The following is a 14,130-nucleotide window of genomic DNA, read 5'->3' on the forward strand; positions in this document are numbered from 1 at the left end:
CTTTATAAGAAAAATTAGTGGGAGGACTATAGATCTCGATGAAGATCGAGATGAACAAAATAACATTGAACTAGAGTTGGAAGGTGAGCAGGATGTACATCAAAATATTGAGAGTATTCTTGTTCCGGAAACACAGGTTGTTCGTAGATATAATAGGGTTCACCATGAGTCGGAGAGATATTATGGTTTTCTCTTCACTCAACCTGGTGATGTGATGCTTATGGATGATGATGAGCCTCTGACCTACAAAGATGCTATAAACACTCTAGATTCCAAGAGATGGCTGGAGGCCATGAAATCTGAGATGGATTCCATGTATGAAAACCAAGTATGGACTCTTGATTTACTCGAGGGAGTTAAACCTATAGGGTGTAAATGGGTTTGCAAGAAGAAAACCGACATGGATGGAAATGATCAGACCTATAAGGCGCGACTAGTTGCAAAAGGTTTCAAACAAATTTATGGTATTGACTATGATGAAACCTTTTCACCAGTTGCTATGGTCAAATCCATCAGGATTTTGCTTGCAATAGTTGCATACTATGACTATGAAATCTGGCAGATGTATGTCAAATTCGCTTTCTTAAATGGAAGCCTAGAAGAGGATGTGTATATGACAAAACCCGATGGTTTTGTCTATCCGATATTTCCTAAAATGATCTGTAAGTTGCGTCGTGTTCGCACAAAATCACGCAAGCGTACGTGGTCACAAGTAATATAGAATGTAAATTCAGTTCGATCCCACAGAGACTGGTGTATCAAGTAATATGCACTTATGCAACAATGTATGGTTATTATTCAATGCTTAGTCAAGTAACAAATTGGGGTTTGGTTATCTAACTTAACTAATTCAATTCGAATTATGAACTCAGAATTATACACTAAGAGAATAACGATTTACTAGTGAGAATAAAAACATGGGATTCTAACTTCATTATATACTTCATTCAGAGTTAAGCCTTATCGATATGTGATGGTTGATAACTAATCAGATAACACGAGACTGATACACGCTAACTGTCGTTATACGTGCACCATACTGTTTCGCATCCACAATTAAGATAGAAGGTAAACAGACACCAATTATACTTAGACCCTATATGTCTATAAGATTTGAAAACATAACGGTCGAAGAACAAGTTATCTATCAAGATTACATATGGCGATGCAAGATGGTTAAAATCATATCACTAATCATGTATATCGAATACATAATCCTATGTTCGCATGACAAGTTCTAAATCAATATATCCACTGTCGCTTCAACAAAGATTAACACACAACTTAGATGTTAGTTATGCATCTAAGAAGAATAAGCACAACCATTACGAAGAAATCAAGCATTCATCACACAAATAATTAAGGCAAATCAACTACTGAAATTCGTATATAAATCCGCTAGAATCCCACGATAATGATTAGTTCATAATCGAACCACTCATCATCATGGGAATAAGAGTAAACATGGTACTGAATAGTCTAAACAATGTCCAAAGAGTAAGACAAGAGTTTCGAAACAAATCCGAATGAGCATCCAAAGTTACGCCTACTTCGATGAATTACAAAGTAAAAACTATGAAACTCGATCTTGATCTTCTCTGTAGCCGTCACGTGCTCCTTAGAATGTTTCTAGGTTTTTTTCTAAGTCCCCCAAGCCTTTCTTTAACTTCTACAGTGAACAGGCCTTCAAACGGATCAGAAACGGGCAAAACGGGCCTAAATTCGCGCCCAGATTGTGGGGCGGGTGCGCCAACTCAGCAGCCCTGACAACCAACCTTTGCGCCTCCGTAAGTTTCTCCTCGTGCATCCGATTGCTTCGCCGTTTTTTTTCACTTGAAGCTATGAATCTCCTCTCCATCCTCCTTCTAAGAAACCTACACAACACAACACTAAAACACATCAAAACTATCAACACCTTGAGGCCAGACCATCAATTTAAGCCAAACCGAGGCTTCCAAGTGGATATAAAATCCACTTATCACATCCCAAAACTTAAACCGATTCTTGTCCTAAAGCATAGACAGACACGCACAAATACTACTAATGAAATGCATGAATGTAACTAATATGCCTACATCTAATCGAATCGTGAAGTGTAATCCTTGTGAACATAGAATCCTCAGAATATGCAACATTCTCGGCAGTCATCTCTTTCATGCATTAGCCATGTTCTCTTCCACTACAAGTGTGAAGTGAATCGTGTGTGCTAGCATGCTCTCTAGTGAAACAAAAAAAAGACCATCAAACTTCAACAGAAACCTCATTATGAGCCGTTAATCAGAATCAGGTTTAAACACTTCCTTACTAAAGAGTCATCTACAATTTAGGGTCACTAAAGAATTCTTATGCCTCTCCTATTTTTTTCTCTATTTTTTTTTTCTTGCTAAGTCTAAGGTTGGGACGCTTCTCAGTGTAAGTGAGTCACGACCACCATTCAACTTCGCTTATTCTTTTTTTTTTAAATCAAGTAATTCTCTAGTAATCAAGGGTTGTGAAAAGTCACCAAGAATTTGCTTATTCTAATACATTTGCACTTAATACCAGCACAAGTACATGGATCGTCCCTTTCACATGACATTACATTCTACCCATTGATCTCAAAGGAGCACCTGATAAATTTTATTCTTTTTTTTATTATTAGAAAGACATATTCATCCCTTAACTCCCCCAAACTTAAGATTTACAAACTCTAAGTTCAAAAAGGGAATAATCCAAATTCTACGCCCGACTCAAGCAAGGACTCAAGAAATAAGTTAGTCTAAGTCTTATCTCTAGAGCATAAGTGTACTTACAATTTCCATACAAGCAATTTCCAAGTACACGACATCATATATGATCAAGACTACTAGCCAAGAAATTATGCACATAAAATCATCATAGGACATAACTTGGATAACAACTTCACGATTCATGCAAATGCAACTATATGAAACTACTAACACATACTAAATATAAGCATATAAAAAAAATCATCACTACTATGCAAACTATATGAGATTATACTAAACTATATGCATCATGCAATCTATATGAACACACACAACTACTAGTCCATAGATTACCACCCCCAAACTCAAAATCTTCAATGTCCTCATTGGAGGTGATAAAAAGGATCGAATGTACCTAGAACGAGTCGGAACGATCACTCCCCTCACCCTCATTTGGTGAAGAGTCTGCTGGAGGATGAACCATGTCAGCACCGAACACAGGCCACTCAATGTCTACGCCCCTAGCACGAAAAGAAGTCCCTAAAGCCTGTGTCAAATCTCTAGCAAAACGGCTATGCATATCATGCATAGTATCCATACGCCTAGCGACCCTCCTATACTGTGAATCACTGAAACCATTGCTTCCCATACCAGCGCGCTCCATGATCCGAGAAGGGCCCACTCTAGCCCTATCTGGTGAAACCGGCGCTCGATCTGGTGAAGCCGGAGGTGGTAGCCTGACACGTCTGCCACTGGCATCCCTATAACCCAACCCCCTAGAGTGGGGTATGCCACCATCCCACTCAGGTAACCGCTCTATAATAACATGATCAATAGCAGCACTCGGTATCTGCAACTGCTCCTCAGCCGACCAACAAACGCCCACCGCCGTACACAACTTAGTCACTATTGTCGCATGAGGTATGGCCACACTAGTGCGACTCCTCAGAAATCTCAGAATGTTCTGATGGATGACATATGCAATATCCACATACTCCCTACTCAAAATCCCATACAGCAATATAGCACGATCGATAGTGACATCGTGATGGTATCCCGATGGCATAATACTAGCACAAATAAACAGGTTTCAAGCTCGGGCGTACCTGTTCATAGCAGATGCAGGGAAAGAGACTCTCACATTAGTGGACGGATTGCGCTTCCACTGAGTACCCGAAATACACAACTCATAAAAAATTTGATCCAAATCAATGTTCCTCTTTTCCTTGCGCACCCAATCATCCTGAGTTCGATGCATCTCTGTACCCCCAATAATCCTTTGAATTGCATCCAAAGTGTAGTCCACAGTCAAACCCCGAACTACCGAATACCCATTCTTATCTGCTCGAGCATTGGCACAGAATTCCCACACAATACTCAATGGCACCGCCTCCGGTGCCTCACGAAACGACTCCCACCCCCTATTTCGAATCATCTACAACAACCCACCATCACCCCGTGTAGGCAAGAAACCCCTCTCCTTAGCAATTGGCTTACCCATAAGCCGAGTAAACTCCGCTTGCGCTTCCGGAGTTGTGAACTTGTTAACCTCGGAACCCATACTCGATGAATCCGTGGATTGGGCTTGTACACTACTACTCTCGGATCTCCTAGCTCTCTTGGGTGCCATGGAATTGAAGGTGTGTGTGGTGGTAGAGATTGTTGAGAGATTAGGTGAAAAGAGAGGAAAGTGGTGTTGGATTGTGTATGTAAATGTATGTATATGTATGTATATTTGAAATTGGAAGAAGATGAGATGGGTTTGTATAATGGGTGATTTGGGGGTTTAATTTAGGGCTATAAAAGGGTTGTAGAGGGCTGGGAACTTAAAGAAACGAGTTGGGCGTTGATGGAAAAAACGAGCAAGCAAATTTTTTTTATATTAAACCAGACTGCCGTTTCGGCGCAGGCGCCCCACCACGGCGCGAGCGCGCCGCTCGCGTAGGTGTGCCGCGCGTGGCGCGGGTGCACGGGAATACCAGTGAAAAAAACTGCTTTGCTCGGCATTCTGACAGTTTGGCGCGGCCGCCCCATCGTGGCGCGCCCGCCCCATTCCGTCAATGTGTTTTCACTTACAATTTTTTTCAACTCCTTTTTTTTGTAATAAATAAATAGCAAAACTTGAAAAAACGTATGGGTTGCCTCCCACGAAGCACTTGTTTTACGTCATTAGCTTGACGTGAAGTTCCACAAATCAAACAATAGTGAGGAATGTGCTTACCGACTCGCGATTCACCGGTCCTCCGAAATATGGCTTCAATCTCTATCCATTCACTTTAAATGATTGCTCCGGTGTTGTCTCATAAATTTGTTATTTTACACTAACTATAAGAAAGATTGTAGAAGGGGGGTTGAATACAATCTTTTACAAATTAAAAGATTCAAGAACAAGAACACTTAAAAACAATTAATCAGAAAAACACCAAGTATTAAAAATACGGGTGGATTGATTGATCCACCCGTGAGATTTTATATAGAAGAATCTGTGGATTGATTACAATTCGCACAGCTGCAGGTTCATCACTTGAACAGTTTCTAACTTTCTGATTTTCTCTCAAGTATTCGAACACATTCAACTGATGCTACTAACTTGGTTATATACTCCAAGTTTTACAAAGCTTTTAACTAGAATACAAATTATGCACTCTAATCTAAACTATGCTGCACATCTTTGTCTTATGCAAGCTTTCTGTGTTGTCTTCATCTTTGACCATCATTTTGATTTGACCCAGATTGCATTGCATGAGATAAGAATATTTCTGGTTCTTCTTTATTGCCCCAATCAGGCTCCCATGTCTATTTTAGTATAATTCGATCCATGTGATTTGTCAGACTTAAGTTCTAGTCACTTTCAACTGCTATTTGCTTCATCAGTTGAAAGTGCCTTCATCAGTTGAGTGATAGAGTATATATTTATATATATTTTAGATGATAATTATTCTCATATTAGTTATATTTTGCATTTAATTGGACATATATTAATTATATTTTAATATCTTATTGTAGGGAGCAAGGAATTCTAAATTGGAAAGGATTTGGACAAATTAGAAGAAAATTCGCAACTATTGGGCTACCCGCATTCGGAATATTGTTTGGGCCATATCTTGAGTTCTAGAAGTCGGATTTGGGCGAGTAAACAGCCCACACGAAGATAATTTAATTTTCTATCATTCTAGATGGGTCCAGATATCAAAAGCCTACTGAAACAGCCCAGGAACAGGGGAGAAAGTCAACTGCGAATTTTGACCTTTGTGAAGCCTATTCAGTTTCGGAATTGCCTTGTGTATTCCTATTAGAATAAAAACACTTTTGTATTAGGTTTTATTAGATAGAATATTACATACATATCATCAGGAGGAGAGCCACGGAGAAGAAGAGAAAGGATCGACACTTTGTATCGTATTCTATTCTTTTCATGATTCTTACTTGTCTTATCTTTATTATGCTTGGCTAAACCTCCATTGTTGGAGGGCTGTTTTGAAGCCCTGAACCTTATGACAATTATACAGTTTTGAGTTATGGAGATTTGTTTTGATTGTGCTTATATATACGTCAATGCTTGTAGAGATGCTTGAATTAAATAGGGTATGCGGACATCCCAATTTGTTATGTGATTGTTATCTCTGCAAAGTCAATTAATCTTTCTATGCGGACATGGGATTAATTAATGTATTAGTGTGTAATTCGTTTTAACCTTTCTATGCGGTCCATGGGGTTATGCGAATAGCAGAGCTTGTTTCTATGCGGTCCATGGCAAGTTCTCTATAAGTATCTCTTTTAACATATCAAAGGATTCAGAATTGTGTCATAGGTTTAGTGGTGGATATTCATGCTTTCCAACATATTTTTTTAATTGCTTTTGAGTTAATTTATATTAGATTAATATTTAGATTAGTTATAAAAACAAAAATCAAATCATTTATTTGTTTAAAAAAAACAGAAGAGAAGTAAGCCCTTGATCCTTGGCGTTGAACGATACCCTTGCTTATTCTATATTATAAACGACAGAAAAAGGGTTTAAATTGGTTCACATCAATTTTTGGCGCCGCGCCGCCGGGGATTGAATTTTGCTTTTCTTTTGTTTTGTATTTTTTGTACATATTTTTTCTTTTTTTTCTTTTCTCCTCCGTTGCTTGTTTTGTTTCAGGTATAAGGTGGAACCTTTTGCGTAGTTGACATGGCAATTCCAACACAGCGTGATGATGTTGCGGTGTCGATTGCTAGTTATGGAAATACTTGTATGGTGTATCCTGAGCCGATTGCAGGGAAGAGTAGTAATTTCGAGCTCAAACAGAATCTTCTAATGAGATTACCCGTCTTCCATGATCTTCCAACTGAAGAGCCAAACCAACACCTTTCGAAATTTGTGACTATTGTGGAATGCATGGGACCTGATATGGCGGATCCTCAGATTTTAAAGATGAAGGCTTTTCCATTTTCACTTGATGGAGCAGCTTTGGATTGGTTCGAAGATTTGCCTATGGGGTTCATTACTTCTTGGGAAAAGCTAGTACGAGAATTTTTGCAGAAGTTTTATCCAGCAACTAGAGTGATAAGCACGAGAAGTCAAATAGCTGGAATTCAACAATATGCAACTGAGACGTATGTTGAGTATTATGCTAGATTCCAAAAGTTACAGAAAAGATGTCCTCAACATGGTTTTTCAAAAGGGAGTCTATTACACTTCTTCTATCAGGGTCTGAATGAGTATGAAAGGAGATTATTGGATTCTTCTGCTAGAGGTGCTTTTATTGATTTATCTCATGATGCTGCTGAACAACTAATATCTAAAAGAGCCGCCAATGAACTAGACTATGGGAGTCCCGCAAGGTCGGAATCAATTTTAGGAGTTGAATCTGATCAAAGGTTGACAAAGATTGAACAAAACTTGGAGAGGTTGAGTGCATTAATTCAAATTGGAAGAACACCTCAAATTCAAGTATGTGATTTCTGCGCAACTCCAGGACATTCTACCGATTCTTGCCCATCTTTTGGTTATGAAAATCAGGAAGCAAATCATTTCTTAGATATATATAATTCAAGGATGGGAGATCACATAAGGAATGAAGATACGAATGGTGCTCTATATGGATTTCAGTTTCGGGACAATTCTCCACATTCAGGTTTTCAGCAAAGGGAACCACTCCATCACAATTTAACTAGTGGAAACAATATTGAAATATTATTGACCAAATTAGTTGAGGGACAGTTGGAGATGCAAAAACGAAGTTCCAAAAACGAAGGGCCTTAACAAGGTCCTTTTGATTTGTTCGTGCATATATACAAAGTAGTGGAGATTTGGTGGACAACCAAGTTTATGGTAGTGCATGTCCATATTGATTGAATTTGAGTGAAACACTTACACCCAAACACTTGTGTGAATTGAGAGCAATGTGAGATTTTCTATCCATAGCATGCTTACTTATTGGATGCGACTTTGATGTATATTTCATGATATTTTTGTCTATCTAGACATTGTGTGCACGCTTGGATTGTTGTGTACAATGATGCATACGTGATAGTACTGGTACTTTCACACTTGTTCAGATTGTTATGTAATTGAGGTTTGCATATGTGGAGTACGATGATGTTGTTAGTTCTTGAGACTTGATGATTGAAAATATTTGATTTTGTGGGTATATCCTCTATAAACCCTCACGAGACAACACTCGTCCTACTAGGGCTGCCTAGGGGTTTAACGGCTTGTTGCATACGCTCAATGCAATCGTGTCATCCACGAAAGTGATGTTAGTAGTTAGTTAGTAATATTTGTATTCTTTGTTTGCCCGAGGACGTGCAATATGCTAAGTGTGGGGATATTTGATAGAGTATATATTTATATATATTTTAGATGATAATTATTCTCATATTAGTTATATTTTGCATTTAATTGGACATATATTAATTATATTTTAATATCTTATTGTAGGGAGCAAGGAATTCTAAATTGGAAAGGATTTGGACAAATTAGAAGAAAATTCGCAACTATTGGGCTACCCGCATTCGGAATATTGTTTGGGCCATATCTTGAGTTCTAGAAGTCGGATTTGGGCGAGTAAACAGCCCACGCGAAGATAATTTAATTTTCTATCATTCTAGATGGGTCCAGATATCAAAAGCCTACTGAAACAGCCCAGGAACAGGGGAGAAAGTCAACTGCGAATTTTGACCTTTGTGAAGCCTATTCAGTTTCGGAATTGCCTTGTGTATTCCTATTAGAATAAAAACACTTTTGTATTAGGTTTTATTAGATAGAATATTACATACATATCATCAGGAGGAGAGCCACGGAGAAGAAGAGAAAGGATCGACACTTTGTATCGTATTCTATTCTTTTCATGATTCTTACTTGTCTTATTTTTATTATGCTTGGCTAAACCTCCATTGTTGGAGGGCTGTTTTGAAGCCCTGAACCTTATGACAATTATACAGTTTTGAGTTATGGAGATTTGTTTTGATTGTGCTTATATATACGTCAATGCTTGTAGAGATGCTTGAATTAAATAGGGTATGCGGACATCCCAATTTGTTATGTGATTGTTATCTCTGCAAAGTCAATTAATCTTTCTATGCGGACATGGGATTAATTGTATTAGTGTGTAATTCGTTTTAACCTTTCTATGCGGTCCATGGGGTTATGCGAATAGCAGAGCTTGTTTCTATGCGGTCCATGGCAAGTTCTCTATAAGTATCTCTTTTAACATATCAAAGGATTCAGAATTGTGTCATAGGTTTAGTGGTGGATATTCATGCTTTCCAACATATTTTTTTAATTGCTTTTGAGTTAATTTATATTAGATTAATATTTAGATTAGTTATAAAAACAAAAATCAAATCATTTATTTGTTTAAAAAAAACAGAAGAGAAGTAAGCCCTTGATCCTTGGCGTTGAACGATACCCTTGCTTATTCTATATTATAAACGATAGAAAAAGGGTTTAAATTGGTTCACATCAATTTTTGGCGCCGCGCCGCCGGGGATTGAATTTTGCTTTTCTTTTGTTTTGTATTTTTTGTACATATTTTTTCTTTTTTTTCTTTTCTCCTCCGTTGCTTGTTTTGTTTCAGGTATAAGGTGGAACCTTTTGAGTAGTTGACATGGCAATTCCAACACAGCGTGATGATGTTGCGGTGTCGATTGCTAGTTATGGAAATACTTGTATGGTGTATCCTGAGCCGATTGCAGGGAAGAGTAGTAATTTCGAGCTCAAACAGAATCTTCTAATGAGATTACCCGTCTTCCATGATCTTCCAACTGAAGAGCCAAACCAACACCTTTCGAAATTTGTGACTATTGTGGAATGCATGGGACCTGATATGGCGGATCCTCAGATTTTAAAGATGAAGGCTTTTCCATTTTCACTTGATGGAGCAGCTTTGGATTGGTTCGAAGATTTGCCTATGGGGTTCATTACTTCTTGGGAAAAGCTAGTACGAGAATTTTTGCAGAAGTTTTATCCAGCAACTAGAGTGATAAGCACGAGAAGTCAAATAGCTGGAATTCAACAATATGCAACTGAGACGTATGTTGAGTATTATGCTAGATTCCAAAAGTTACAGAAAAGATGTCCTCAACATGGTTTTTCAAAAGGGAGTCTATTACACTTCTTCTATCAGGGTCTGAATGAGTATGAAAGGAGATTATTGGATTCTTCTGCTAGAGGGGCTTTTATTGATTTATCTCATGATGCTGCTGAACAACTAATATCTAAAAGAGCCGCCAATGAACTAGACTATGGGAGTCCCGCAAGGTCGGAATCAATTTTAGGAGTTGAATCTGATCAAAGGTTGACAAAGATTGAACAAAACTTGGAGAGGTTGAGTGCATTAATTCAAATTGGAAGAACACCTCAAATTCAAGTATGTGATTTTTGCGCAACTCCAGGACATTCTACCGATTCTTGCCCATCTTTTGGTTATGAAAATCAGGAAGCAAATCATTTCTTAGATATATATAATTCAAGGATGGGAGATCACATAAGGAATGAAGATACGAATGGTGCTCTATATGGATTTCAGTTTCGGGACAATTCTCCACATTCAGGTTTTCAGCAAAGGGAACCACTCCATCACAATTTAACTAGTGGAAACAATATTGAAATATTATTGACCAAATTAGTTGAGGGACAGTTGGAGATGCAAAAACGAAGTTCCAAAAACGAAGGGCCTTAACAAGGTCCTTTTGATTTGTGCGTGCATATATACAAAGTAGTGGAGATTTGGTGGACAACCAAGTTTATGGTAGTGCATGTCCATATTGATTGAATTTGAGTGAAACACTTACACCCAAACACTTGTGTGAATTGAGAGCAATGTGAGATTTTCTATCCATAGCATGCTTACTTATTGGATGCGACTTTGATGTATATTTCATGATATTTTTGTCTATCTAGACATTGTGTGCACGCTTGGATTGTTGTGTACAATGATGCATACGTGATAGTACTGGTACTTTCACACTTGTTCAGATTGTTATGTAATTGAGGTTTGCATATGTGGAGTACGATGATGTTGTTAGTTCTTGAGACTTGATGATTGAAAATATTTGATTTTGTGGGTATATCCTCTATAAACCCTCACGAGACAACACTCGTCCTACTAGGGCTGCCTAGGGGTTTAACGGCTTGTTGCATACGCTCAATGCAATCGTGTCATCCACGAAAGTGATGTTAGTAGTTAGTTAGTAATATTTGTATTCTTTGTTTGCCCGAGGACGTGCAATATGCTAAGTGTGGGGATATTTGATAGAGTATATATTTATATATATTTTAGATGATAATTATTCTCATATTAGTTATATTTTGCATTTAATTGGACATATATTAATTATATTTTAATATCTTATTGTAGGGAGCAAGGAATTCTAAATTGGAAAGGATTTGGACAAATTAGAAGAAAATTCGCAACTATTGGGCTACCCGCATTCGGAATATTGTTTGGGCCATATCTTGAGTTCTAGAAGTCGGATTTGGGCGAGTAAACAGCCCACGCGAAGATAATTTAATTTTCTATCATTCTAGATGGGTCCAGATATCAAAAGCCTACTGAAACAGCCCAGGAACAGGGGATAAAGTCAACTGCGAATTTTGACCTTTGTGAAGCCTATTCAGTTTCGGAATTGCCTTGTGTATTCCTATTAGAATAAAAACACTTTTGTATTAGGTTTTATTAGATAGAATATTACATACATATCATCAGGAGGAGAGCCACGGAGAAGAAGAGAAAGGATCGACACTTTGTATCGTATTCTATTCTTTTCATGATTCTTACTTGTCTTATCTTTATTATGCTTGGCTAAACCTCCATTGTTGGAGGGCTGTTTTGAAGCCCTGAACCTTATGACAATTATACAGTTTTAAGTTATGGAGATTTGTTTTGATTGTGCTTATATATACGTCAATGCTTGTAGAGATGCTTGAATTAAATAGGGTATGCGGACATCCCAATTTGTTATGTGATTGTTATCTCTGCAAAGTCAATTAATCTTTCTATGCGGACATGGGATTAATTGTATTAGTGTGTAATTCGTTTTAACCTTTCTATGCGGTCCATGGGGTTATGCGAATAGCAGAGCTTGTTTCTATGCGGTCCATGGCAAGTTCTCTATAAGTATCTCTTTTAACATATCAAAGGATTCAGAATTGTGTCATAGGTTTAGTGGTGGATATTCATGCTTTCCAACATATTTTTTTAATTGCTTTTGAGTTAATTTATATTAGATTAATATTTAGATTAGTTATAAAAACAAAAATCAAATCATTTATTTGTTTAAAAAAAACAGAAGAGAAGTAAGCCCTTGATCCTTGGCGTTGAACGATACCCTTGCTTATTCTATATTATAAACGACAGAAAAAGGGTTTAAATTGGTTCACATCAATTTTTGGCGCCGCGCCGCCGGGGATTGAATTTTGCTTTTCTTTTGTTTTGTATTTTTTGTACATATTTTTTCTTTTTTTTCTTTTCTCCTCCGTTGCTTGTTTTGTTTCAGGTATAAGGTGGAACCTTTTGAGTAGTTGACATGGCAATTCCAACACTGCGTGATGATGTTGCGGTGTCGATTGCTAGTTATGGAAATACTTGTATGGTGTATCCTGAGCCGATTGCAGGGAAGAGTAGTAATTTCGAGCTCAAACAGAATCTTCTAATGAGATTACCCGTCTTCCATGATCTTCCAACTGAAGAGTCAAACCAACACCTTTCGAGATTTGTGACTATTGTGGAATGCATGGGACCTGATATGGCGGATCCTCAGATTTTAAAGATGAAGGCTTTTCCATTTTCACTTGATGGAGCAGCTTTGGATTGGTTCGAAGATTTGCCTATGGGGTTCATTACTTCTTGGGAAAAGCTAGTACGAGAATTTTTGCAGAAGTTTTATCCAGCAACTAGAGTGATAAGCACGAGAAGTCAAATAGCTGGAATTCAACAATATGCAACTGAGACGTATGTTGAGTATTATGCTAGATTCCAAAAGTTACAGAAAAGATGTCCTCAACATGGTTTTTCAAAAGGGAGTCTATTACACTTCTTCTATCAGGGTCTGAATGAGTATGAAAGGAGATTATTGGATTCTTCTGCTAGAGGGGCTTTTATTGATTTATCTCATGATGCTGCTGAACAACTAATATCTAAAAGAGCCGCCAATGAACTAGACTATGGGAGTCCCGCAAGGTCGGAATCAATTTTAGGAGTTGAATCTGATCAAAGGTTGACAAAGATTGAACAAAACTTGGAGAGGTTGAGTGCATTAATTCAAATTGGAAGAACACCTCATATTCAAGTATGTGATTTTTGCGCAACTCCAGGACATTCTACCGATTCTTGCCCATCTTTTGGTTATGAAAATCAGGAAGCAAATCATTTCTTAGATATATATAATTCAAGGATGGGAGATCACATAAGGAATGAAGATACGAATGGTGCTCTATATGGATTTCAGTTTCGGGACAATTCTCCACATTCAGGTTTTCAGCAAAGGGAACCACTCCATCACAATTTAACTAGTGGAAACAATATTAAAATATTATTGACCAAATTAGTTGAGGGACAGTTGGAGATGCAAAAACGAAGTTCCAAAAACGAAGGGCCTTAACAAGGTCCTTTTGATTTGTGCGTGCATATATACAAAGTAGTGGAGATTTGGTGGACAACCAAGTTTATGGTAGTGCATGTCCATATTGATTGAATTTGAGTGAAACACTTACACCCAAACACTTGTGTGAATTGAGAGCAATGTGAGATTTTCTATCCATAGCATGCTTACTTATTGGATGCGACTTTGATGTATATTTCATGATATTTTTGTCTATCTAGACATTGTGTGCACGCTTGGATTGTTGTGTACAATGATGCATACGTGATAGTACTGGTACTTTCACACTTGTTCAGATTGTTATGTAATTGAGGTTTGCATATGTGGAGTA

General features: G+C 37.7%; 3 protein-coding genes across 3 annotated transcripts; all 3 read left to right on the forward strand.

Moving 5' to 3' along the window:
- The first annotated feature begins 6,885 nt into the window (after nucleotides 1-6,885).
- LOC108217655 (uncharacterized) lies at nucleotides 6,886-7,959 on the forward strand. Its single transcript, XM_017390521.2, has one exon. The coding sequence runs from the start codon at nucleotides 6,886-6,888 to the stop codon at nucleotides 7,957-7,959; it is 1,074 nt and encodes a 357-aa protein (XP_017246010.2).
- Nucleotides 7,960-9,805: 1,846 nt separating this feature from the next.
- On the forward strand, nucleotides 9,806-10,879 carry LOC108217656 (uncharacterized). Its single transcript, XM_017390526.2, has one exon. The coding sequence runs from the start codon at nucleotides 9,806-9,808 to the stop codon at nucleotides 10,877-10,879; it is 1,074 nt and encodes a 357-aa protein (XP_017246015.2).
- Nucleotides 10,880-12,725: 1,846 nt separating this feature from the next.
- LOC135151583 (uncharacterized) lies at nucleotides 12,726-13,799 on the forward strand. The gene has a single exon (XM_064090147.1). It carries the CDS (start codon nucleotides 12,726-12,728, stop codon nucleotides 13,797-13,799), a length of 1,074 nt encoding a protein of 357 aa, XP_063946217.1.
- Nucleotides 13,800-14,130: the final 331 nt, after the last annotated feature.

This window comes from Daucus carota, chromosome 1, assembly GCF_001625215.2.
Source record: "Daucus carota subsp. sativus chromosome 1, DH1 v3.0, whole genome shotgun sequence".
NCBI lineage: Eukaryota > Viridiplantae > Streptophyta > Magnoliopsida > Apiales > Apiaceae > Daucus > Daucus carota.

Coding starts and splice junctions, on each gene's coding strand:
- LOC135151583 (XM_064090147.1), top strand. CDS start 12,726: ATGGCAATTCCAACACTGCGTGATGATGTTGCGGTGTCGATTGCTAGT.
- LOC108217655 (XM_017390521.2), top strand. CDS start 6,886: ATGGCAATTCCAACACAGCGTGATGATGTTGCGGTGTCGATTGCTAGT.
- LOC108217656 (XM_017390526.2), top strand. CDS start 9,806: ATGGCAATTCCAACACAGCGTGATGATGTTGCGGTGTCGATTGCTAGT.